This window comes from Lethenteron reissneri, chromosome 55, assembly GCF_015708825.2.
Source record: "Lethenteron reissneri isolate LAM-NWPU_2019-01 chromosome 55, ASM1570882v1, whole genome shotgun sequence".
Taxonomy (NCBI): Eukaryota; Metazoa; Chordata; class Hyperoartia; order Petromyzontiformes; family Petromyzontidae; genus Lethenteron; species Lethenteron reissneri.
This window is the reverse complement of record NC_083833.1, coordinates 2,049,984-2,074,310: the sequence shown is the minus strand read 5'-3', so window position 1 is coordinate 2,074,310 and position 24,327 is coordinate 2,049,984. Positions and strand designations below refer to the sequence as shown.

The 24,327-nt window shown below is 51.1% G+C and overlaps 1 protein-coding gene across 4 annotated transcripts in view; it reads right to left on the bottom strand.

The window, feature by feature from the left end:
• Positions 1-24,327, bottom strand: part of LOC133356749 (serine/threonine-protein kinase WNK1-like) — a 149,352-nt gene that overhangs the window by 36,340 nt on the left and 88,685 nt on the right. For all 4 annotated transcript variants that reach the window (XM_061574403.1, XM_061574404.1, XM_061574405.1 and 1 more), the window contains exons 2-4: positions 19,855-20,033; positions 10,357-10,577; positions 9,760-9,917 (exon numbers count right to left, since the gene is read on the bottom strand). In XM_061574403.1, the coding sequence (XP_061430387.1) occupies positions 9,760-9,917; positions 10,357-10,577; positions 19,855-20,033 (558 nt within the window). The remainder of the gene's footprint in view (positions 1-9,759; positions 9,918-10,356; positions 10,578-19,854; positions 20,034-24,327) is intronic.

Genomic DNA, 24,327 nt, shown 5'->3' with positions numbered 1-24,327 from the left:
CAGCGTCATAAAGCCGTGGCTTGGCTGCGATAAGTTGTGCAGAGGGTGGCAAAGCAGGGGGGGGGGGGGGGAGGAGAGGGTTGGCTTTTAAAATTGTGCCGTGGCTGAAAAACATCCAGAAATAAATGTCCGGCACGACTGGAAGGTCACATTGAGGTGTCGTAGCGCTGGGCTAATAACCTTCATTAGGAAATCAAAGGCGACCTGTTTTTACTGGAGGCGGTGAGAAGGCTCTCACGCTTTAGTTGATTGTCCATGCGACTGCGGGGAGAACATGCAAACTCCAAATATACAGAAATCGAACTCACGACGTCCTGTATATCAGGCGAGGTAGTTAACATCTCGCCACCATAGATAGCACTGTTGTAAACGACACTGTGGGTACATATTCTTGGTTCTTTCGGTAAAGTCGCATAGAAGGGAACCAAGAATATGAATCCCTGCAGTCACGAAAGCTTTAAATCAAGACACTGTGGGTGTTTCATGATATTCCCTACACACTATGAAGATACCTCTTGGTCAAACACAGAACAACACACGCGTCATACGCTATCACGTCGCCCTGTCACTCAACCACTCCGGAAGCCATCGCTCATCTGAACTTATCGGCTGTTTGCATGCCGAGAAGAACATTCAACTGACCTACGTGACGCTCAAATGTATTTAATTAAATGTTGAGAAATTACAATGACAGATAATGTAAATACATTTCGCTTAGTTTAATGCGTAAAGGATTAGGGTCATGTTTCTGGATTTTCTGCCAACCTGCCCTCTCCATTACCTGGTCCCGTTCAATTAAACCTTGAGTGCCGTACACACACAGCTGTGCGTGGACACACACACAGCTGTGTGTGTACGTGTGTGAGATGCCCCCGTAAGAGAGTAGTAGACGAGCGGTTAGATCCCGGCGACCGGAATGCGATTCCCGCTAACGTCGGTGACGAATATCTGAACGGGTCCTGGGCCTTCCCTAGGTCGGCTCGGCCTCAAATGGGTACCCGGTGTGGCGTCGTGGTGGCCACCCATGCCCCCGTGTGCCGTGCTGGTCTTAATAGGTGCTCACTAACAACACTTGCCCCAAAACTCTGTTAAAGGCTACAGGGGAGGAACGTTGTCTTTGTATATGATACCAGCATCCAGCACAAGCTTAATCATTGGCACTGCGTCGCCAGAGAAATATACACAGCAGGCTGACGCTTCGGGCAATGACCATTATTCAGAACAGAGAGAGTCGAGCTCAGAGAATGACCGAAGATCATTTTGTCGGTGTAATGACGACGCATCGATCTGTCGACTGAAATCCGTTCAGCCCGTGTGTGAGCACCAAATCGACATGCGTCAATTCCACATTCCCACATTGGGAGCCAGTGCATTCACTCAACAACCACGGCCAGCTCCTCACACAGTGGCACCCTTCCTCTCGACCCCAGAGAGACGAGGATGACGACGTGCTGAGTCAAACTCGCGACCTTCCGACACGGAGTTGGGCAATCTGCAAACAAGCGCCACTTAGCCAAACAATATTGCTGGCACGTCAACTCTGTGTTTCTGCTCCTAGACCTTCCTCCCTTTGTCCTCTGCCTAAACGTCGGTAGCTCTTTGGCTCAGACGTTCTTCACGCTGCGGTCAAATAGTACGAGAGGGGGACCGCAGACGCTGATGCAGGGCAGACCCAGAACGATCAATAATAATAATGATTACAATTCACGCAACAACAAGCCTGGCGAGACGCCCACAGCGGGTACGAGCCACTCACCCACTCGAGTCTTCTTCTGCAGCAGCAGCAGCGGCGGCGGCTGCAGCAGCAGCAGCAACAGCGGCCACAGCAGCAGCAGTGAGGGCTGACGACCAGGATAACGGGAGCGCACGCGCTGCCGCGCTCTCTCGCCGCGTCCATGTCACGAATCACACCGCGAACCGCTGGATTTGTCCGCACGGCGCGGCGCTCGGCAGAGAATAAATGCTGACCGTGGTGGTGCCCTGGACCCACCCTGGAGATATCTGTGGTGGGCTGCAGGGACGTGAGATTCTGATGGCCCTCCACCCCCAAGTGATCAGGGAAACGCGTTGGCCGGAGAATGTGGGAGCCCTCACGCGACTGGCTGCCCTTAACCGTGCCAGCCGGGGGGGGGGGGTTAGTGGGGGGGGGGGTCATTGAGGCAGCATGAAACCTGCCACGGCTGGTCCGAGCCCATTCACGAATTCGCGTGGGCCAGACGATAATTGTCGCCAGTCAACACCCCACCCCACCCACTCCCCACTGTGCTGCAGTGGCAGAGCGAGTGGTTGGGGGGAGGTGGGAGGAGGTGCAATTGAGATGCAGATCACTAAAAGGCCTCAGGTGAAGCATTAAACCGAGGCCAACAGAGAATAGAGGCCCTATCACGTGACCTTGTTCAAATATGCCGCTCATTACAGCCCTAATAATTATTATTTCTCGAGTAAACAACACGTCATCATGTGGGGAGGTGTTTGTTTGCAAGCCACGCGTTTCGGGCATCAGGACGTGCAGCTTATTTAGTGGTTAAAGTATGACGGTGTTTCAGAGCTACATGCAGAGAGATCAGCGGTGTTGACGCAGCCTCTGCCTCGTTGTTGCATGACTGCTAGCAAGCCGCTCCTCCACACTGCAAATCATCAGCGTCAGATCAAGGCTCGGTATTGAGCACAGCGCCAAAGCTTGCACGCCGATATCATCCACAGGCTGCGTCTGGTCTAACAATTTAAAACACAAAGCGAACATGTCTTTGGATGTCACCCCAAATCTATTTTGTTTATTGGCCATAATAGATCCACTGCTGGATGAAGGCATCGCCTTAAGCCGTGGGCCATTCATCGAAGGAACGATCCCACGTGGCGGCTTGCATTCGAGCCGATGGTTATCGCTCATTGCAGGCGCAACTCGTTTAACGAGGCCGACGAGACCCAGAACGTTGAAACCGCACCCAGAGTTGGCTTGCTAAAGCGACCGTCTGCCGCTGGATGGCATTGTCCTGGCCAGCCGATGGCCTGATGGACTCCACTTAATTGTGCATCCGTACGTGGAGACAGAATGGGTTTGCTTTTTACTTATTGTTGGGCTCTCTCACTTAACTCAATTATTTACTGCAGACGCACGGAGTAGACAATTGTTCCGCTGTGCTCGGCACGTGCCGTCGATGTGTATTTAGCGCGTCTGTGGATTCAGATTTCAGACACCCGCGTCTCAAATTGCAAAACGCCTCAATTGATTCGACAAGTGAACCGAAGTCATCAACTATCGTCGCCACCAGCTCGGCGATGGGCTGAGCGAACGACTCGCGAGGAGATGGAGTCATGACGGAATCAGTCCGCGTCGAAGAGTGCTGTTGGATCGCAGTATCGCGAGGTGCGTCTGTCAGTGCGGGATGATCCTAGTAGCAAAAGTAGCTACTACACGTGTGTAGTAGCTACACACGTGTAGTAGCTACATATGTAGTAGCTGCTACTACACGTGTAGTAGCAGCTACTACACGCACTTTCAAGGGCCCCGCGCTAAATGCTTTCAAGATATCAATTCCGGTTCAGTGATTCTGTACTTGCTCTATTACTGTAGTACTATACCGCCTTCAACTTTTACGAACGACTGGGTGTTTAAGGTTAGCGATTTGTCGTATTATCTGGCTGTATAGCAAATAAAAAATACAATTACTTTACTGTGCAAGTGAAAATGTGTGTTTAAAAACATTTAGGACCCCTTTATAACATATGTAACAGGCCCCGCGCTCGTTTAATCCGGCACTGCCGTCTGTATGTCTGTACGTTGAACTTCTTTTGCACCGTACGTGCTAATCGGAGGTGCGGGGGAAGGCCAACAAACGAAAGACAAAAAGCAGTTCTGAAGAAATGAGATTGTCAATCTGGATTTTAAAGTGCATAAGATCCATCATCCAGTAGTGGATTGATCATGGCTGATGATGATGTCATTCACTAAGTCACAACTATTGTTCCCATTTGTATTGTGTTTAAGTACTTTTACAGTCCCCCCCCCACCACCACCAAGTGTGTTTTAATGCACCACTCATTACCTCGAAATGTAATGCGTTACCTAATACGCGTCATTAATTCAACCCCCGACCAGATGTTTAACGATAACGGAAACCTATCGAATTGCTCTTTCAAAAATACTAAAATCTTATTTCACAGTATTTGGGCGGCGGGGTGAATGGGCAGTGATTCTCATGCCGGTTTAGAACTGTTCATCAGGAAACATGTTTTCACATGTCAATATTTTCATAATGAAGGATTTTGTTGGGTTAGATCGCGTAAATATAAATGTGTCGTCAACCCAACTGCCACCCGACAGCCAATTAGTACGGGTTGGTCACGTGAGCAAAACGTGGCAATGAGTTCATACTTGACTGTGTCCGGTGGTTGTGGGTTAATGACACATTTATATTTATGCGATCTAGACCGCCCCAAAAATCCCTTTATTATGAATAATATTGGTCGCGAAAGCCATACGACCGCGTGTTCAATTGTAATTCTGTTTTGTACCAGGCCTCGTGGTGTACGATGCAGCCTCCAACCCTCATTATCCACTCTCATCACTCCACTCTCTCTAACATTTATATCATACAAAGAAGAAGGGCTACTGCCCGAGACATTGGCTATTATATGTTTCCTTTTAAGGCCACGGTGTTATTGAAAAACATGTTGATTGTTTAACGTGTGTGGCGTTATATTTAACAAAACAAAAAAGGGCTGATAGTGATGTCATTCACTATAAGTCTGAACGCGCCTCGCCTGGTAAGATGACTCACTGGGGTTTGCAGGGTTGCTATTGTTTCTCGACACCAGGATTGTGTACCTACCACCCCCTTGGCTGGTCTATCTGGCCTAGAGAGCTGGCTGGCTGGGTGGCATTCCCCCATGGGCTTCTTTACTCACTTATTCTTTACCGTCTGGTCAACTGCATCACGAATCCACGATTCTGCTGATCCCACAATCCCGCTAGGAAGTCGCATCGTTGATTCACGGAACAAGGGGCCGCTGTTCCAGGTCAGGCAACACGGCCGTCTGAATTTGCTCATCTTTGGAAGCCAGTCACCATTGCGGGCGGGGGGGGGGGCTATTGAAGAGGCTTTCAGAGGTATGGTTACGTGACGTTATCTGCCAGGGCCCTACTCTGACGCAAGGTGGAGCTGCTGCTCTCTTTTGCGAGGGTTCTGAAAGTCGCCACCGCCTCTTGATGCCAGCGCGCCATCGACAGCGCGTTGGGACTTCGTACAGTGGCAGCAGCAGCAGCAGCGGATCTGTCTGGATGAAAGGAGCGTGGATCAAAAGGAGGGGAATCCAGCGCAAGTCGTCTGAGTAAGGGGGCAAGTGGGAAAACTCGGCTCAATTACAGGCGGCTGAAATCTTGACTCAAACCCAGATTTGAGTGTTTGGGCAACTTGAGTGATGAGTCTTCGTGTGTGTATGTTGACATCGTTTTCGCAGCGTACGTAGCCCAACCGCGCTAATCGGAGGTGCGCTGGAAGGACAACAAATCGGACACAACCCGCAGTTTTAAAGAAACGAGCTTGTCGATCTAGATGATGACGATTTAAAAGTGCACTGCTCCAGTGGCTTCCTAGTCTCGGAGGGAAGAGCGTTCCAGACGGCCGCAGAAGCGCATCGGAAAGCGCCGCGCGATGACGCCGCTGCGAGGATCATGAGCGGAGTTCGCGCGATGATGGTTCAATGCCCCTTTGACGAGATCGGCGAGGTGCTGTGGTTCATTTGTGGCAAGCACGTTGTGTGCAACGTTCGGCACGTGTCGGAGGCAACATCAATAGCTGGAGAAAAAGCCCCACGAGTATGAGGGGAGCACGCTCCAAGCTCTGTGCAGAGTGAATCCCTTCCTTCTGCTGCCCGTGCTGTCGGTTTCCTGCCCCTGTTCAAGTCCAGGCTCAAGATTTATCCTTTTTTTTTACCCCCATGGTCTATGACTGCCTGCCTCTCTCGCCAAAAGAATGTCCTCACCGTTCTACGGAGCGCAGTGGACGCATGTATTTTTGTTAATTCCTTCGCACCGTATGTAGCCAGCCGCGCTAATCGGAGGCGCGTTGAGGTAGCGGTAGCTTTGAGATGCCGTATAAATCTAATCCGCTGCTGTGCTATGAGCTCATGGCCGCTCCCGCAGTCCAAGCCTGCCACAACCTTCCCATAGATAACGCGCTCCGCAGGCTCATGCCTGCTTAGTTTTTTCAAGATCCACCAGGATGGCGATTTGGCCACCGGCTGTTCGAAGAGACACCACGTGAAGATATACGCTCGCCTCATCTGCTCATACGTACTCGAGATGTCGCTATCTTTAGGGATTAGACTGCATCCAGAATACGCAATGACGCAGGCTTGAACCAAATCCTGCAACGTCAGAGCGTCTCCGTTGTGTCAGCCATAACTCGTCCCTGTCACCAGACCTACGTCACTCCACTGGCGGCAATTCCACATTCTCATGGCGGGGGACCAGTCTATCCATATGACTATGACAACTACCGCCTTCCCACAATGGCACTTGATTAATTGACCTCGGAGAGATGCCAACCACAATAGCCCGCAGATAATTAATTGCATTATCTAAACCCGCAGTACAATAGGGGTGTATTGTGGGTGCCAGGAGAGGCTTAGAGTGGTAATACACAATTGCTTTGGTCATCTCTTTGCATTAGCGGGGAGCGCGCGGACCCGCGGTTCTGTGAGCTGCTCTGCCATCTGAAGGATCATCCCTCAATCTGCAGCTCCACCGGAGTGTCCCACATAATGCCAAAGTAATTGGCTCGCTCGTTAGTTGAAGCCGCTTGAGGAGGATGAGTCATCTTATCCGTGACAAACAGTTGAGGCTTTGAGCCTTGACAGAGAGAGAGATGCTTAGCCTTTGGTGAGGGGTTCCGTAGATGACATCAGCGACAAAAAATACACACGGCACTGTAAATTAGCGTAGCAAAAACTAGCTGAGAGAGAGAGAGAGAAAAAATCCAGAATTTTCTAGAGTTTCAGATTCTTGTCATTCCAGAAGGCCAGAAGGGCAATCAATCATTTGAATTGTCCCTCGCTGCAGTCTCTCTGCCTTGGCGAGAGGCACCCCGGGTGGGTTTGTGCCGAGCGCGCGCAGGTTTCAAGGAGCCGTTCGGTTTTTTCCGGCCGTCTTCAGACACCGTCGCAATCGCCCGGGTGGATGGGGAGGAGGAGGAGGAGGGGGGTAAGGGGGGACAGGGGGAGTCCGATGGGTGTCCCTTCTCCAAGTAGATTTTGCGATCACGAGGAGGGCCGTCTGATAAGTCGGCCGGTCCCTTCCCCAACCGCGTGACTTATCGCCAGCGGGCACAATGGTCCCCGGCTCCGTCAGCCGCCCCTGCCCCCCCGGCTCCTCGACCGACCGCTCGCCTTACGTTACGACGCACGCAAAGGGCAAAGGCGTTCGTGCCGGACAATTGCATCACGGACTCCGGCTGGTAACTTACTACTCCGGCTGCAGTCGGGGGTTTCCGGCCGCCGGGTGATCTGTGGCACGTCGGCTAAGCGGGGACATTGTCGAGCGCAAGGAGTGGCAACGGTAAACAACAACAACCGCCACTCGCCACTAGGTGGCGGTGACGTCCCCGCGGCGCTTGTGCCAGGCTAGGTGCACTTTAAGGCCATGTGAAGTGTCGAACGCCCGCTGGCAGGAGGTCACGGGACAGGCCCAGGCGCCACGGGTCGACTGCCTTGAGATGTGTGGCAAGGGTAAAGTCCCTGGGCACACAGACACGTCACAGTTCCGTTTCTCTGCCGATTCGAGTATGGTACGTGCTGCTGAGCTATATACAGCTTCTTCTTCAAAAGTGACCTGACCAGAAATGGTTAGTGTTTTTTTCATTTAACCATAGGTTAAAGGTCATAGGATGTACAAACTGACCGTCCATAAATGACGTCACGCGATTTTTGACGATTTTTGACCCCCCCCCCCCCATCGTCACACAGCGTCACAAAAAGTCAGACCCCCCCTCAAATATGACGTCACAAAGCTCTACCCCCCCCCCCCCCCCCCAAAATATAAAACATGCTTCAAATCGCTTTAAACTATTGTCATTGTAGTGCGCATTTAATGTGGCGCTGCACTCTGATGTAGGAGAAAACATTTATTAAAAAGTCTATTTAATTAAGTAGAACGTGTTGTCTATATTTATCTAAAGTTGCGCATTTTGATGTGACGTCACATTTCTCAAACCCCCCCCCCTCGTCACACATCGTCATAAATGTCTGACCCCCCCCCCCCCCCCCCCCCCCAGGTGCGTAACGTCATTTATGGACGGCCCAAAAGCACATCGTCATATACCATTGGTGCCAGGTTCTTGCCAAGCAAGATAAAATAAAACTTTTCTATTTTATCAGGTCAGGCCCACTGAGCTCCTATACAGCTCTTTTTCAGAAGCGACCTGGCCACAAACGATAGCCCAATGACGTGGCTTATCACGTGGAAATTTATACCAGCATGTTTCTAAATGTGGAGGGAAAAACCGGAGAAAAATCCATAAACAGGAGTACAGGTTGAGATCGAACCCATGTTGTCCTGTATACCAGGCGAGGGAGTTAACATCTCGCCACCCTGGTGTAGGATACACGTACTGGTGATACGGAAATTAACTAATTATCATGACGAATTGTGACCCAATGCTTAATACTACCACGTGGTCCGAATCCCAAAAAATATATTTACGTATGTATGTTGAAGCCAACCGTGCTGATCGGAGGTTCATTGTTTTGGCATCAAAAGCAGTGTCGAGTGAAGACACGGCTCCTTCTTGAAGACGCGGAGTGGGAGATTTTTATTCCATCGCAAGCGCCGCAGTGACGGCGTTGTTTACGCGCTGACGCTCCGATCCCGGCGACCCGCACGCAAGCCGAGGCCGTGACTCACGACATCGATGGCAAACGATTTAAAAAACCGTGTTGGGCTTTAACCCGCTCACGCACCCTCTCGCTCGGTCAGAGGTGCAGCCCTGCCTGCGATTGCTTGCTGATGCCACCAGAGCCGCTCCAGTGGGCATGATGGCCTACTCTCACACGCTGGCCGGACGCGTCTTGGAAATGGATCACCCAAACTTTATCCCACCACGTGGGTGTTCGTGCACTGTGTGTCTGCGCGTGCGTTCGTGTTTCCACGTGACCGTGTGTGTGTGTGCGTGTGTGTGTGTGCGTGAGCGTGTGAGTGTGTGTGCGTGTGTGTGAGCGCGTGCGTGTGTGTGAGCGTGTGCGTGTGTGTGCGTGTGTGTGAGCGTGTGAGCGTGTGCGTGTGTGTGTGTGCGTGTGTGTGAGCGTGTGAGTGTGTGTGTGTCTGCGCGTGCGTTTGTGTTTCCACGTGACCGTGTGTGTGTGAGCGTGTGTGTGTGTGTGCGTGTGTGCGTGTGTGTGTGTGTGCGTGTGTGAGCGTGTGCGCGTGTGTGTGTCTGCGCGTGCGTTTGTGTTTCCACGTGAGCGTGTGTGTGTGAGCGTGTGTGTGTGAGCGTGTGCGTGTGTGTGAGCGTGTGTGTGTGTGTGAGCGCGTGTGTGAGCGTGTGCGTGTGTGTGAGCGTGTCTGTGAGCGTGTGAGTGTGTGTGAGCGTGTGTGTGTGTGCGTATAGCCGTTTGCAGCCGCGTCTGCAGGTGCAGACAATGCACGTGAGCGGTGGCGTAGCTCAGCGGTCGCGCGTTCGCAACTGGGAACTTGCCCCGACAATCTGTCCACGTGTACTCACGTGTGTGTGCGTGTACTCGCGCGCGCACGCCGGCACTCACGTTGGTGACGCGGCGGTAGATCTGCGCGGCGTTGTGGCACTCGGAGTAGGGGTACTCGGACGTGGCCATCTCCAGCATGCACATGCCGAACGCGTACACGTCCACCGACTCGTCGTAGTGCTCCTCGTACATCTCTGGGGCCATGAACTCCGGCGTGCCTGCGGCGGCGGCGACAATGATGGAGGGGGGTCACCGCGATCGTGCCACCCCGCGCGGGAGGGGGGTGAAGGGGGGGCTCGTGGGGGGGGGGGGGGCGGCGTGGCAACTGTTACTCATGGTGGTAAGTTCCATGTCAAGGTGCTGCGCCTACCGTGTGATGATGATGATGACAACGACGATGACGACGACGATGATGATGACGACGATGATGATGATGAAGACAACGATGATGATGACAATGATGATGATGATGACGACGATGATGATGACGACAATGATGACGACAATGACGATGATGATGACAACGCCAATGACGATGATGATGATAATGATGATAATTATGATGATAATGATGATGATGACGACGATGGCGATGATGACGATGACAACGACAATGATGATGACGACAATGACGATGATGACGACGACGCCCCTCACCGATGACGCTCTTGGCGAAGGAGGCCCTCTTGAGCGTGGCGAGGCCCAGGTCACCGATCTTGACGGAGCCCGTGGGCCCCGTGATGAACACGTTGTCGCACTTGAGGTCGCGGTGGATGATGGGCGGGTCGCGCGTGTGCAGAAAGTGCAGCCCCTTGAGGATCTGGCGGCACCAGCTGCGCATCAGCTTGATCTTCATCACCTTGAAGCGCTTCAGGTAGCTGTGGGAGGGCAGGGGGGGGGGGGGTGGTGCGGGGAAGGGCAGGCAAGCATGCAGCTGTCAGGTGGGTGTTGCTGGTGGGTGTGTGCCTGCTGTCTGTGCCTTTGTGCATGTGTGTGTGTCTTTGTGCATGTGTGTGTGTCTTTGTGCATGTGTGTGTTGTCTGTGTCTTTGTGGGGAGCACTAGCGCAGCGGTTAGCAGGCTGCACCACGAACCCAGCGAGCCGAGTCCCATTCCCGCTCATGGCCAACACTGGTGGCGATAATTATCTGAACGGGTGTGGGCCTCCCCTAGGTCGACTCAGCCTCTAATGAGAACCTGGTTCGATGTGAAAACATAGCTACTGGGCATGGTGCCGGCCACCCAGCTACTAATTTGTACTGGCCTTCATAGGTACTCGCTAACAGCACTGTTACAAGCTGACCGGGAGGTCTTTGTCAGTGAGGTCTTTTGGCCACAGTTATGCCCTCCCTTCCCTATGCTCTATGCTGCCGAAAAACCTGGACCCTTCTGAAGAAACATCTGCACCGGTTTGAAACATTCTGGCTGGCTTGCCTACGATCCATCCTGAGCTTCAACAGGCTGGATTGCAGTGTGAAAAACTTGTAGAACCATGAAAGTTCTGGACACAGTCCGGTCAGAGGGCTCCTCTGGCAGGCGAGGCTGCATTGGCTGGGTCATGTATTCCACATTCCTCAGCAGCCACCGCTTGACCAAGCAGCTTCCGTTTGGCCGGACAGAGAGGGCTAAACGAGGGCGGCATGGGCTAGAGAAGAGATTCGGTATAGGAGGATGTGAGTTGAGTGGACTTGCTGGAGACTGGTACTAGCGGTGTCAAAATCGCCCTCTATGAAGGGGGCTGGTGAAGGACTGCGACTGGGCAGTTCGAGGCAGTCGCCGTCCAACAACAGCGGAGGGCAGAGGAGCAACGCTCACAACAACGAGCGCAGCGCCGGCCGGCTAAAATACAGCGAGCCTTCGACACTTCACGTGGCCTCAAAGTGCACCTAGCCTGGCGCAAGGGCCATGGTGACGTCACCGCCACTTAGTGGCGAATGGAGGTTGTTGGTGTTGGCCAAACACCCCCTTGTGCGCCGTACCGGCCTTCATAGGTGCTCGCCAACAGCACTTGCCCCAAAAAGTCTGTGAAGGCTATAGGGGGGATCTTTGTCTTGTGTTTGTTTTACACAACTTAATTTAAACTAAATTAAACAACTAAATTAGAAATTAATTATGCTTCACTCAGCCATGTTATTTTTTATATATACAAACACACACATAAAATTCACATCTTAAATTTAGACCACATCATGGAAGCTCACGCGGATGCGTTTGCAGGTGCATAATTTACACCGGAAAGAATATTCACATTAAGTAATGATGGCTCCGCGTTGTGCCTTCCGCGTAACAAAGGCAACGTTGCGTAAGACGGCAGTCGGTGCAAGAGCTTGTGGTGGGGGGGTGGGGGGTGGGGGCCCCGTCTGATTGTGTGGGGGTCTCGCCTGCAAACGACGTGAGTCATTGCCGAAGAAAACAGGACGACGGAAATTCTACTGCCTCCAGTCTGCTGCTCCATCTACTTTGTAAGCGAATGCATTCGTGCGCGAGTCAGTGTGCATGTCGCAGCAGAACTTAGTTGAGTCAAACTTGATTTGAAGCTTTCGAGACTGCAGGAATTACTCTGTGGTTCTTTCGGTAAAGTCACTTAGAAAGAAATAAATTAGGTAATAGAATACGACGTTTCTATTGCAACACAATTTGAGAGAGAGACAAAACACAGACACGGAGACACATAGACAGACACACAAGCAGAGAGAGAGAGACAACACAGAGACACACAGAGAGAGACAGAACATAGACGATTGATTGTGTTGCAATCGAAACGTCGTATTCTATTATTGAATTTGTTTTCTTTCTATGTGACTTTACCGAAAGAACCAAAAAGTTAGTTGAGTCAGTGCCACGGTGGTGAGATAACTACCTCGACTGGTTTTCAGGTGGTCGTGGGTTTGATTCCGATCATGACGCTTGCTGTATATTTGGAGTTTGCGTGTCTCTCTCCCCGTGGTCGCGTGGATTTTTATCCAGGTCCTCCGGTTTTTCCCTCCATATTAAAAATCAACGTGCGTTTTGAGTATTTGGCTGTTATACATTTTCACCTGACAAGCCACTTTGTTGGGCTATCATATGTGGCCAGGGCGCTTCTGAAAAAGAGCTGTACAGCTCAGTGGGCCTTAGCTGGTAAAATAAAAAAAATGTATGCCACTTGGCAAGAATCCAGGACCTATGGTATTTGTACATCCTATGATCTTTGACCTATATAAAAAAACTGACAATTTCACCATTCTAATGTTTTGAGTTGAGAGAGTTCAGAAAATAGATTCGTAAATTTTTGTTAACAAAATCCGGGAAACAATTTGGGGAACTAACCGAGACTATTGGGTGGTGCCTTAAATTAGCCGGTCTGGCAGGCCCTGCCGTAGAGGGGGGGGGGGGGTGGGGGGGGCACACCATCGAAAGGTCGTAAGGTCAACTTATGGTTGCGGGGCCGACTCGGCCCATTGTCGCCCCCTCTGTCCGTCAATCAAATGAAGGCGCCACTTTGTGTGGGGAGGTCCGACAGCGGTCGTCCTGTAAATCAGACTCTCGTCGCTGGCGTGGGAATGGCCGATTTCCACCACTGCCTCGGGGCTGCAAACCGGAGCGCTGCTCATTTTGAGCAAGCACGAAAAGCACTCTGGCTTACATTGACTGACTTAAAGGGGCAAAGTTTCTCAGGACCATTTCATCGTTCCTCCGCATGCGATCGCCGATGAGAGAGACGCGTCGTGACACCCGGCCATGCATAATTCAAACGGAACCCTTTAGGATGGCACTCGGCGTGACGATTTCCCATTTGCCTGGGGATGGCGGGGCGGGGGATGGGGGGGGGGGTTCCTCCGGAACATTGTCTGCTAAGCTATCCCGTGAAAAAAAGTATCCAACGCAATGTGACATCGTCTCTACGATGATAGGCTGTTCGCAATAGATGCCCTGTCCAAGGATATGACTATTGTGCCACGCCTGCTTTGTCCATCGCTCACGCCTCCCCATTGTTGCCCCGTGGAACGCGTCTCGCGAGGCTGCTTAATTACAGCGAGTGCTTTTCCACAGCGAGAAGCAACGGAGGGGTGATGAAGGTGCAGCCCTGAAATTGCTCGCTCGCATCACCGCTGATGGCAGGGCCTCCACTAGAGGGAGCTCTGGAGAAGCCCCTCTTACCGGTGAGTTTTGAATTATCCTTCCACGCTGGCCAAACGTCTTGGAATAACTATTAACTAACTATGATCCATTTTTTTTATTTCACCAGGTAAGGCCCCATCGAGCTGTATAGTTCTTTTTGACAAGCGACCTGGACACAAACGGTAGTCCAACGAAGTGGCTTGTCATCGCGTGGAAACCTATAGCAGCCAAATTACCAAAACGCACGTTGATTCTAAACGTGGAGGATAAAAACCGGAGGGACCTGGAGAAAAATCCACGCGACCACAGGGAGAACCATGCAAAGTCCAAATATACAGCAGGCGTCGGGGTCGGGATCGAACCCCCGACCTCCTGTATACCCGGTGAGGGAGATAACATCTTGCCACCGTGGTGGCGGGCGTGGAGGGGGGGTGTACGTCCACACCGCCGTTCAACGTTCAACTCTCGGTGTAACGCTGGGGCGGTCGTGGCGTGGGGCGGTCGTGGCGCGTTGCGACAGCCCATTCTCACCGAGCGACAACATTCACCCGCCCGGGAGCGCATTGCTGCTGCCACTTCAGTAAACCATCGCGTGGACATTGTGTTACTGCGAGCAGTTATTGCCGAATGGTCGGTTAAATAGAAATAAACAATATAAATCGGCACGACAGGAGGGCGGTCGTAAAATCCGGAGCGTATCGGCGGCCCGTGGCTGTGAAGTTTGCGAGTGGGGATGGCGTCGATGACGGTGGTAGTTTATTTTCTTTTTTGTTGTCGACGGCTTTCTGGTCGTAAAAAAAAACAATCGACGAGGTTGAAGCGATCGGCGGCGGGGCACGAACCGCCGTGAGAGGTTAAAACAAATATATAATAATGATAATTGAGCGGACGGCTGAGGCTGGGACGACCTAAACACCGGCACGGAGACGCCCTCGCGGTCCCCTTGAGCCGAACGACGGCGTGCCGGCACGTCGCTGCCTCGCTGCGCGTCACCCACCGCAGCCTCTCGTCATCATCGTCGTCACAGCCGGAGTCGCCACCCTTGTCCTGGTTTCCCCGTGGATCGTCCCTCTTTCGTGACGTGGCACATGCCGGGGAATCTGTAAGTCTTCCCCCGGGGACCGTAAAAGTCCCCATTTTTGTTCGGTATGCATTACTATAATGCGGTAGTAATAATAATGATGATGATACATCACTCTGGACGATGCATTTACAAGTAGTTTCCCCTCGTCAGGTATCGTGGGATATTCTACCTATTACTCTTGAGAGCTATATATGGGGTTGTTTTGCACCTCAGGGCTGGCAAACCTCAATCACACCTCAAATTGCTCCTTTTGGGGGATTTAGATTGGAACTGGCACCTAAAGCTGCGTTAAATCTGTCGTCGTTATTACCGCTGACTCAGCAAATCACGGAGCCGACCTGTCGTGATGTATACAGTCTATGTAATCCCTCTTAGTTACATCCTAATTCTCATAATCTCCCCTCATGAAATCCTGTCTTTTGAGTGTTCTGGCGAATAACGGTCATCACGACAGTGGTGACTGGTATCACGTCCGCTTCAATTTTAACTCTCCCTCAAACACATAATCTTAACCAGATGCTTAAAAAAGTGTTATGACTGTGTGTTATGTATTACATAGCTCTGCATCGAACTGGGACCCATTTAAAGCCTATAAGCATCTAGAAGTTCACCAGCAAGCCTCACACTCTGCTGATGAGGAAATGAACGTTGAATCTGGTCAAAGAACCCATGCTGCTAATACAATGCACTCCCACATGCCTGTGGGGCCTATGGGATATGTAAACATAATATTTCTCTTTTTTTTATTTGGAGAGACACAAACGGGAAACGAGTTATTTATTTAGTTTCACACGCGGTATGGCTTTCGCGACCAATGCTATCCATAATAGAGGTTTTTTGGGGTTAGATCGCGTAAATATAAATGTGCCGCTTAAACCCGCCACCACCCGACACAGCCAATTTAGAAAGGTTTGTCACGTACACACAATGTGCCAATTAGTTGCTGGTTCAGCACTAACCGGTTGTTTTGGAGAGTAAACCCACAACACTCACTATTCGAGCATGACTTTTCGCCGGTAATTACAACTAGCCATCATCAGGCGACAGCCAGAATTGTGATGAAAACCTCCTCCCGTTTCGGCTTTAAATAGAGCGATAGATGTGATGTCGTCACTGTCAGTCAATCAGGTGTGAAGACCAGAGGGGGGGGGGGGGGGGGTTAATGTAGTCATATGAATTACAATGCATAACTGTTATTAGTTGGGTTATTCACAGTTACTTATCTGGTTCTTCAAACTGCTCGACAACTTGGAAAGGTTTTTCCATATTAATGAGGGCACTTCCATAAAATATTGGCACGGACCCAAGCCACTGGTATCTGCGACATGTGTGTACATATGTTGAATTTATTTCGCACCGTACCTAGCCAACCGTGCTAATCAGAGGTGCGCGGTAAGGACAACAAACTAAACACAAAAAGCTATTCTAAATAAATACGTTTGTCAATATCGATTTATAAGTCCATAGCTCTAGTGGCTTCCTAATATCGGAAGGATGAGTGTTCCAGCTGGCCACAGCAGCGTATCTGAAAGTGCTGCGATGCAGTGACTGTCTTTGGTCGATGGCTAATCAAAAGCCGCTGCTGCTGCGAGGGTGACCCGAGTTTGCGTTATGATGGTTTATCTTCCTTGACGAGATCTAGCAAGGTAATGTGGTTCGCCTGTGACGTGTGTGTGTGGGACGCTTCTCTGCCGAGCGCACCGTGCGGCTGACAGCTGGGGAGCTGTCGGCCTGAGTCCTCTGCTCCCACCGATGTGGAGCGGTGGTGCCAGCGGTCAGCGCGCTGCCCTGCGAACCCTTGGCCATGTGAGTTCGATTCGTGGCTGCGGCTATAACGTCGGTGACGAGCGATATCCGAAACGGACCGGCACCCTGCCCCAACCCCACCCCCCTTCAGCAATCTGCACTGATCAGAAACGTTTTAATTTAGAAACGTCAAATCTCAATTTTTTATGGAAGAATCCGATGAGCTATGAAGCTCTTTTTCACGGATGTGCAGTGTGATGAAGTATGGTCAAGCAATGGCCAACATGACCAAAAGTCATGGCGCGTGGCATTCACACAGCAGTGGATTGATAAAGACTGACAAGGAGGCTGTACGTCACGTGACTGCATTCAATTGGAGGTGTCGTGTGGGGATTTGAGGTTTGTATTTTTCCTCTCCACGGCGGTTGCCTTCAGCGATCTTTCGAGATCTCACCGTCGCTCGAAAATTATCTCAATCATCTTGCGCCGTGCCCTTGGCCTTCCACAGCGCAGAACCGCGGTGCGGGAGGGAAGTCACAAAGTGGGTGGATTTGACGTGGCACATCGCCCGATTCCAACGCCTCCTCCACCCCCCCCACCTCCTCCTCCTTCAAACTCGGCCCACGTTTTCCAAAAAAAACCCACCCCCTGCCACCCAAAGCAAACCGAACAAACGCGTCTAATTAAATAACTAAACCCCACCGTGCGCTTGTCAAGAAAATCTCGTGATTGCCCTCTCATGATTGATGAGCCCGCGCGTGCCAGGTTGTAGCGGCGGCACGTCGGGTGACGGCCGTACTTTTCCATTGCTCTTAATCGTTTTTTTCATTGGGGGGGGGGGGGGGGGGGTTGTTGTGTTTTGTTGTTGTTGTGTGTGTGTGTGTCCTACGCAGGACCGCATGGTTGGCACATTGGCATCTGCCCCCTTTACGTAAGAGCACCTTCACGGGGCTCTCTCTGCGATCCAGGGGGCATCGCCTACCAGCGCGGTCTCAAAGGAAAGGAAGGCACAGCCATCAAACCTCTCTGGGTTTGCGCCCTCTTGCAGCGGTTCAATCCGCTGGGACTGCCGCGTAGCGAGTGTCGCCTCTTATCGGCAGGCCACGCATGGACTGGGCAATTGTTGGTGCCGGTTCCGGTTGCCCCCTTGCATAACGGGGAGACGCGGTGGCGAGATGTTAACTGCCTCGCCTGGTTTGCAGGAGTTCGTGGATTCGATCCTGACCCTGACGCTTGCTGTATAGTTGGAGTTTGCGTGTTGTTCCCCGTGGTTGCGTGGATTTTTCTCCGGGTCCCTCCGGTTCATCCCTCCACATTTAGAATAATCCGTTTGGAGTATTTGGCTGCGATACATTTCCACGTGATAAGCCACTTCGTTGAGCTATCGTTTGTGGCCAGGTCGCTTCTGAAAAACAGCTACATAGCTCAGTGGGCCTTGCCTGGTCGAACAAATAATAACTAAATAACTATGCGCATTACATGCAATGCAGCATTGTGAGATGCAATATGCACGAATACCGCATTATATAATTACTTATAATAATAATAAAAACACATTACATTGCAATGGATAGCGCACTTGCAATGCAGAGGTCACCTGTGCAATTCAGTCTCCCAGCGCAGCAGATGAGACAACGGTGCCAGCTTCTTGAATCCTCCTCAGCTGGGGCAGGTCGCGTGTGGCGGGGTAAGGTGTGGGTACTGACACCTCTTCCAAGACTTGCATGTGTGTTGAACTTCTTTCGCAAACGTCCGTAGCCAACGGTGCTTATTGCAGGTGTGTGCGGGAGGAGGCCAACAAACTGAACGCAAAAAGCCATTCCTGAGGAAGTGAGTAGGCCAAGCTATACTCCTCGAGGGCCTTTCGAGAGTGGAGGCCCATCTGCCTTCGGTGGTGAGAGCGATCAATTTCAGGGCTGCACTTTGACCCCCGAAGCTTTTCACCTTAAACGCCTCGGCAACTCAAAGCGCCGTACATCTCACCTGAACCCTTCTAAGGTCCTGGCGATGGCATTCGTGCTGTTTTCATAGCAAGCACCGAGACGCTATGCTTCACAGGCAGATGTAGTTTGCCGGTTACACGGACTCCTCTACTTACAAACGATGTGGGTTCATAAGTCGATTTGTTCGTAAGTCCAATTTTATTCCTCTCAATTGGAAACAATTTGTACGGCGTGTACACTAAACACGGGGAATGGCTGTAAAAAGTTGTATAATCTGCTGTAGATGTAGATGCCACTAATTATTCATGTTCTGTAGATGTAGATGCTACTGGTTCTTCATGTTCTGCAGATGTAGATGCCACTGGTTCTTCATGTTCTGCAGATGTAGATGCCACTGGTTCTTCATGTTCTGCAGATGTAGATGCCACTGGTTCTTCATGTTCTGCAGATGTAGATGCCACTGGTTCTTCATGTTCTGCAGATGTAGATGCCACTGGTTCTTCATGTTCTGCAGATGTAGATGCTAATTCCCTTTAGTGCTCGTGTTTCCTCTCTACTCTCTTGAAAAACTTACCAGGAGATGTCTGCACAATTGCTCTCTTCATCTCTTAATAAATAAACTTGTAACAGGCAATAGCATGGTGAACAGCTGCAACTGGGCATACGGACAGGTTCGTTCGTACCTCTGAAACTTTGTAAGTCGAATGTTCGTATGTAGCGGAGGGCGATGCTGATATGTGGGTTTACCCAGCTAAGTAATTTGCGGATAGTTTTTACATTTTTTGCCAAAACTTGGACCATGACTCCGGCGGCACATATGGTCCACTGTTTTTTTTCCTTCAAGTAATGTCATGGGATGTTTAATGTTCACTGTGAAGCAGACAGTGTGTTTTTTTCCGATTCATATAATTCAAGCGGCTGGATACACACGATCGTTAAGTATTTAAATGCGCACAGTTATTACCGTATTCTCCGGATTATAAGACGCTCCAGTAAGTAAGACTCACCCCATATTTGTGGCCAGTGTCTACAATGCGACACAAATAACAGTCACACGCACGCGCGTGTGAGCGCACTTGCTGGGTTATAAGACACACCTCTCAACTTTTAGCTTTAAAACACAGCAAAAAGAAATCCCGAGAATACGGCAATAATTTAGTGCATTTAAGGATTTTGAATTACAGGGCCCAAGTGAGCGTGCTTGTATGCAGCTTTGCCTTCGTGCATGTACGCGTGCGTGCGTGTATGTGCGCGTGCGAGCGCTCGCGCGCGTGAGTCTCACGTCTTGAGCGTGCCGGACGTCATCATCTCGGTGATGAGCACGATGCACTTCTTGCCCTTGACGTTGGCGTTCGTCTCCCACGAGTCGTAAAAGCGCACGATGTTCGGGTGCTGCAGCCCCTTGAGCATCTCGGCTTCCTCGCGGAACCTCTGCCGCTCGCTGCGCGACAGCTTGCGGTCCTGAGGGGGGGCAGAGGCGGTGGTGAGGGGGGGGGGCGGTCGGAAAAACACCGGGCGGAATGTACGTGTCAGCCGTGCGTTGCCGCTGTGCGCCACGGCGAGTCTGCAAGATTTTTCGATTTAAAGCTTTCGTGACTGCAGGGATTCATCTTCTTGGTTCTTTCGGTAAAGTCACGTAGAAGGGAAATAATAAAATGATAAAAATAAAACATAATAAAATAATTCTCACGACGTTTCGGCCACAACGCAAGCAGCCGTCCTCAGGTGGAGAGCAGGTCTGTCGAGTAGATAGAGTCTGAATGACTCCATCCAGGCTTGGCGTGACTATTTCCATCCCAGTTTAAATAGTCGCTCCAAGCCTGGAGTGAGTCATTCAGACGCTGTCTACTCGACAGACCTGCTGTCCACCTGAGGACGGCTGCTTGCGTTGTGGCCGAAACGTCGTGACAATTATTAAATTATGTTGTATTTTTATTATTTTATTATTTCCATTCTACGTGACCGAAAGAACCAAGAAGAGTCTGCAAGAGTGAAAAACGAAAACTATAAACTATTTTTTATTTTACCGGGTAAGGCCAACTCAGCTGTGTCGATATTTTTTCACAAGCGACCTGGCTATCACCAATGATAGTTCAACGGAGTGGCTCATCATCACGTAGACATTTATAGCAGCCAAATACTCTAAACGCGTGATGTTCATTCTAAATGTGGATGGAAAAACCGGAGGGACCCCGGAGGAAAATCCACGTGGCCACGCGGAGAGAGACACGCAACTCCCAAATGTATAGCAGGTGTCAGGGTCGGGATCGAACCCACGACCTCAGATCCAATAGTAGACTGATATTCATGTCCCATCTCTTTGATGTATTGACCAGGCCTCTTTGTTTTTCTGGCTATGGACTCCAGTTAAGACTTCGGGTCCCTTTTTCATGAGAAAAGAAACAGTCCATAAAAAGTCCAAACAACTTTGAAAGATAAAAATTCAGAGTGGCTTTTAAAGATAAATATTCAGAGTGGCTATTAAAGATAAAAATTCAGAGTGCCTTTCAAAAACAAAATTCACAGTAGCTCTCGAAGACAAAAAATCAAAGTGGCATTTAAAGACAAAAATTCAGAGTGGCTATCAAATACAACATTTCAGAGTGGCTATCAAAGACAAAAATTCCGAGTGGCTATCAAAGACAAAAATTCAGCGGCTTTCAAAGACAATAATTCCGAGTGGTTATCAAAGACAAAAAGTAAGTGGCTTTCAAAGACAAAAATTCCGAGTGGATATCAAAGACAAAAATTCAGTGGCTTTCAAAGACAAAGATTCAGTGGCTTTCAAAGACAAAAATTCACCACCACTGAGTGCTCAACCACCACCACGTGCTCCACCATTGAGTCCTCCACCACCACCACCACCACGCACTCCACCACTGAGTGCTCCACCACCACCAGCACGCACTCTGCCCCTATTTACTTTAGAACTTGACATTCAATGGTTTACTCTGATGGAGTCAGCACACTGCTTCTGCGGTGCTTTTTGCGTAACGTGCAATTCCCCTCCGATTGGCCCTCCCTGCCCCTGTGACTGTCTCCTGGATCATAACGAACGTGTTGAGGTCTCTAAGTCTGTCTGCTTTTGGTGGTCCCCCCCCCCCGTCCTGTTTTTTTTTACGGCGTCTTGAGACGCAGCTTCCTTCCAATGGCGCGTACATATGTACGGTGCTTGGAACTCGCAGCACAGACATTCGGACGAATGCTTTATAATAATGCAGCAGTGTTCGTTTAAAACAAACGCACGCTCTTGGGCAACATTAGTCGTCTGGAAAGCCAATAGGCTGACATACTAAAAAAAACGATATATTTGGAGACAGAACAGAGTTCTGCTTATTTATATATTAGAAACAACGACATCCCCCTCAGGACTCTTTTACAGTTAACTCCATTGGAGGCTACGGCATATCCATCTCAGGGACTACCTTCTGCTCGCTCGCTCATCTCAGTGGGGAAACTCAAAACACCCCGCAGATAACCGAGCGGCGGTGCCGCGTTGAGAGAAATTCCGCGCGATTCCTGGCCCAGCCCCAAGCCACGAACGTCTTATTGCGTGGCCACGTGCCCGCCTAAGTGAGGTGGCCCACCCTCGCCAGCACTTGGCAGGAGTCGAGGCGGTTGTGAGAGAGCGTGCGTGTGCGTGTGTGAGAGAGCGAGGTGGGTTTATTTTCACGATGCATCCTATTCCCCCCCCCCCACCACCCCCACCGGACCGCCGGGATCATTGTGCTGACATGACCGCAGGACGTATGCCATGTAATGGGGTGGGTGGGACATTCTGGCCAAAAACCTGGACGAGATTCGCAGTCGACTCAGCGGTGAGAGGGGGGAGTCAGCAAGCGGTGATAGGGGGGTGAGTGGTGAGAGGGGGGTGAGTGGTGAGAGGAGAGTGAGGGAATAGAGTGAGTGGTGAGAGGGGTTGAGAGGGGGTGAGGGTGAGAGTAGAGTGAGTGTTGAGAATGAGAGAGTAGAGTGAGTGTTGAGAATGATAGAGTGGGCTCTCGTCGATTCTCAGCGCTGTCGCCAAACCCGCACAAGACGTCAGGCAGTGAAGGGCATCGCATTGCCACGTGGCACGCGGGTCGTGCGCCATGAGCGCACCAACGAGAACGCACGAGAGTGAGCGAGCGAGGGAGCGAGGCATCTTGTGCCGGAACGCCGCGCCCGGCAATGAACGCTCGCCGACAGCGCTCTCGGTGTCCCAATTCAGTTACCTAGAGGAGGCCCACCCCACCACCACACCCCCCACCACCACACCACACCACCACCCCACCACCACACCACCCCACCATCACACCACACCACCACCCCACCACCACACCACCCCACCACCACCTCACCTCACCCCACCACCACCCCACCCCACCCCGGGCGTGACCGCGTGTAGCACGTCCCGCGACAAGACGTCGCAGGGGGCACGGTGGTGACACCGGGCGACGGGGGTCGCATCGCGACGTTCACCCAACACCCGGCAGGTGCGGCCCCGCGGGGGAGCACCGTCCCCAGGTGTGCGGGTGCCTAGTTATTTATTTAGTTATTTCAATACATTTATTTACTTCTTTTTTTTCTGACCGGCGAATGTTGAGCGCGTGTTGCGGCGTTACCCAGCCACGCCTGCCGCTCACTTGGTGCCGGGTCAGCCCTCGACGACTCTTTAATCACAGCGAGGTGGTGGGGGGAGGGAGGGAGGTAAGGGAGGGGGATGGGGGGGAGTGGTGGGGCATCGCGACTCTCAAACCCATCACAGGTCACGGGGTGAGAGGCGACGGCTCTGCGAGGTGCAGCGTCGAAATTTTCGGGCTCATCAGGGCGATTCCACGTTGATGCTGAGAGCCACCGTTCGATTTAAACAACAACAACGAAAACAAAAAACCTAAAAAAACACATATTCTTAGGGTTTTTCGGCAAAGTCACGTAGGTAAAAAAATTAAATTTAAATTAATCAAAGTAAAATAACAATATTTTAATTTTAACTATAATTTTTTACCTACATGACTTTACCGAAAAAAACCTAAGAATATGAATCCTTGCAGTCACGAAAGCTTCAAATCTAGAACAAAGAAACACATTGCCTTCGGAGCCCGCGTGACTCGGAAGCACTCGGCCACGTTCACCAACGCGCGTGGGCACACAGCGGAGGAGAGGCTGTGTGCCATCGCAAGGGACTGGATTGGGGGGCTCAGAGCCGGGGGGGCCCATCGACTCACTGGGTAGCCGCGGACCGCGACTTGCTCCCTTTACAGCAAGAACCGCCGTTCACCACTAAGTGGCGGGGACGTCACCACGGCGCTTGTGCCAGGCTAAGTGCACGTTTGAGGACAACGTGAAGGTGAGCGAACGCCTCCGCTGGCAGGAGGTCACGGGGGCAGACTCAGGTGCAATGGGTTGACTGACTGAGATGAATGGCCGATGCACCACCTGTGCCACCTTTACACTCGACAACACACACAGAGGACCCCCTACCATGACACTGCCATCGTTTCCATGGTAACAATTCACCCCACCCCCCCCGCCACCTCCCACTGCGATCAGATTCATCATTACGATTCACCGTGTTGAGTCGATTCACGAATTTATTAAATTGACCTCATTCTCGCGGTCGTATCGTGTCTCAGCCGGTGCCCATCGCTCTTAATTGCAGTTTTCAGAATCATAAATCAGAATATTTATTTTAAGCGAAGGAATCCGATGAGCTATAAAGCCTCTTATCCCACAGATGTCCAGTTGGGGCACGAAGTCAAAACATTGGCAGCAA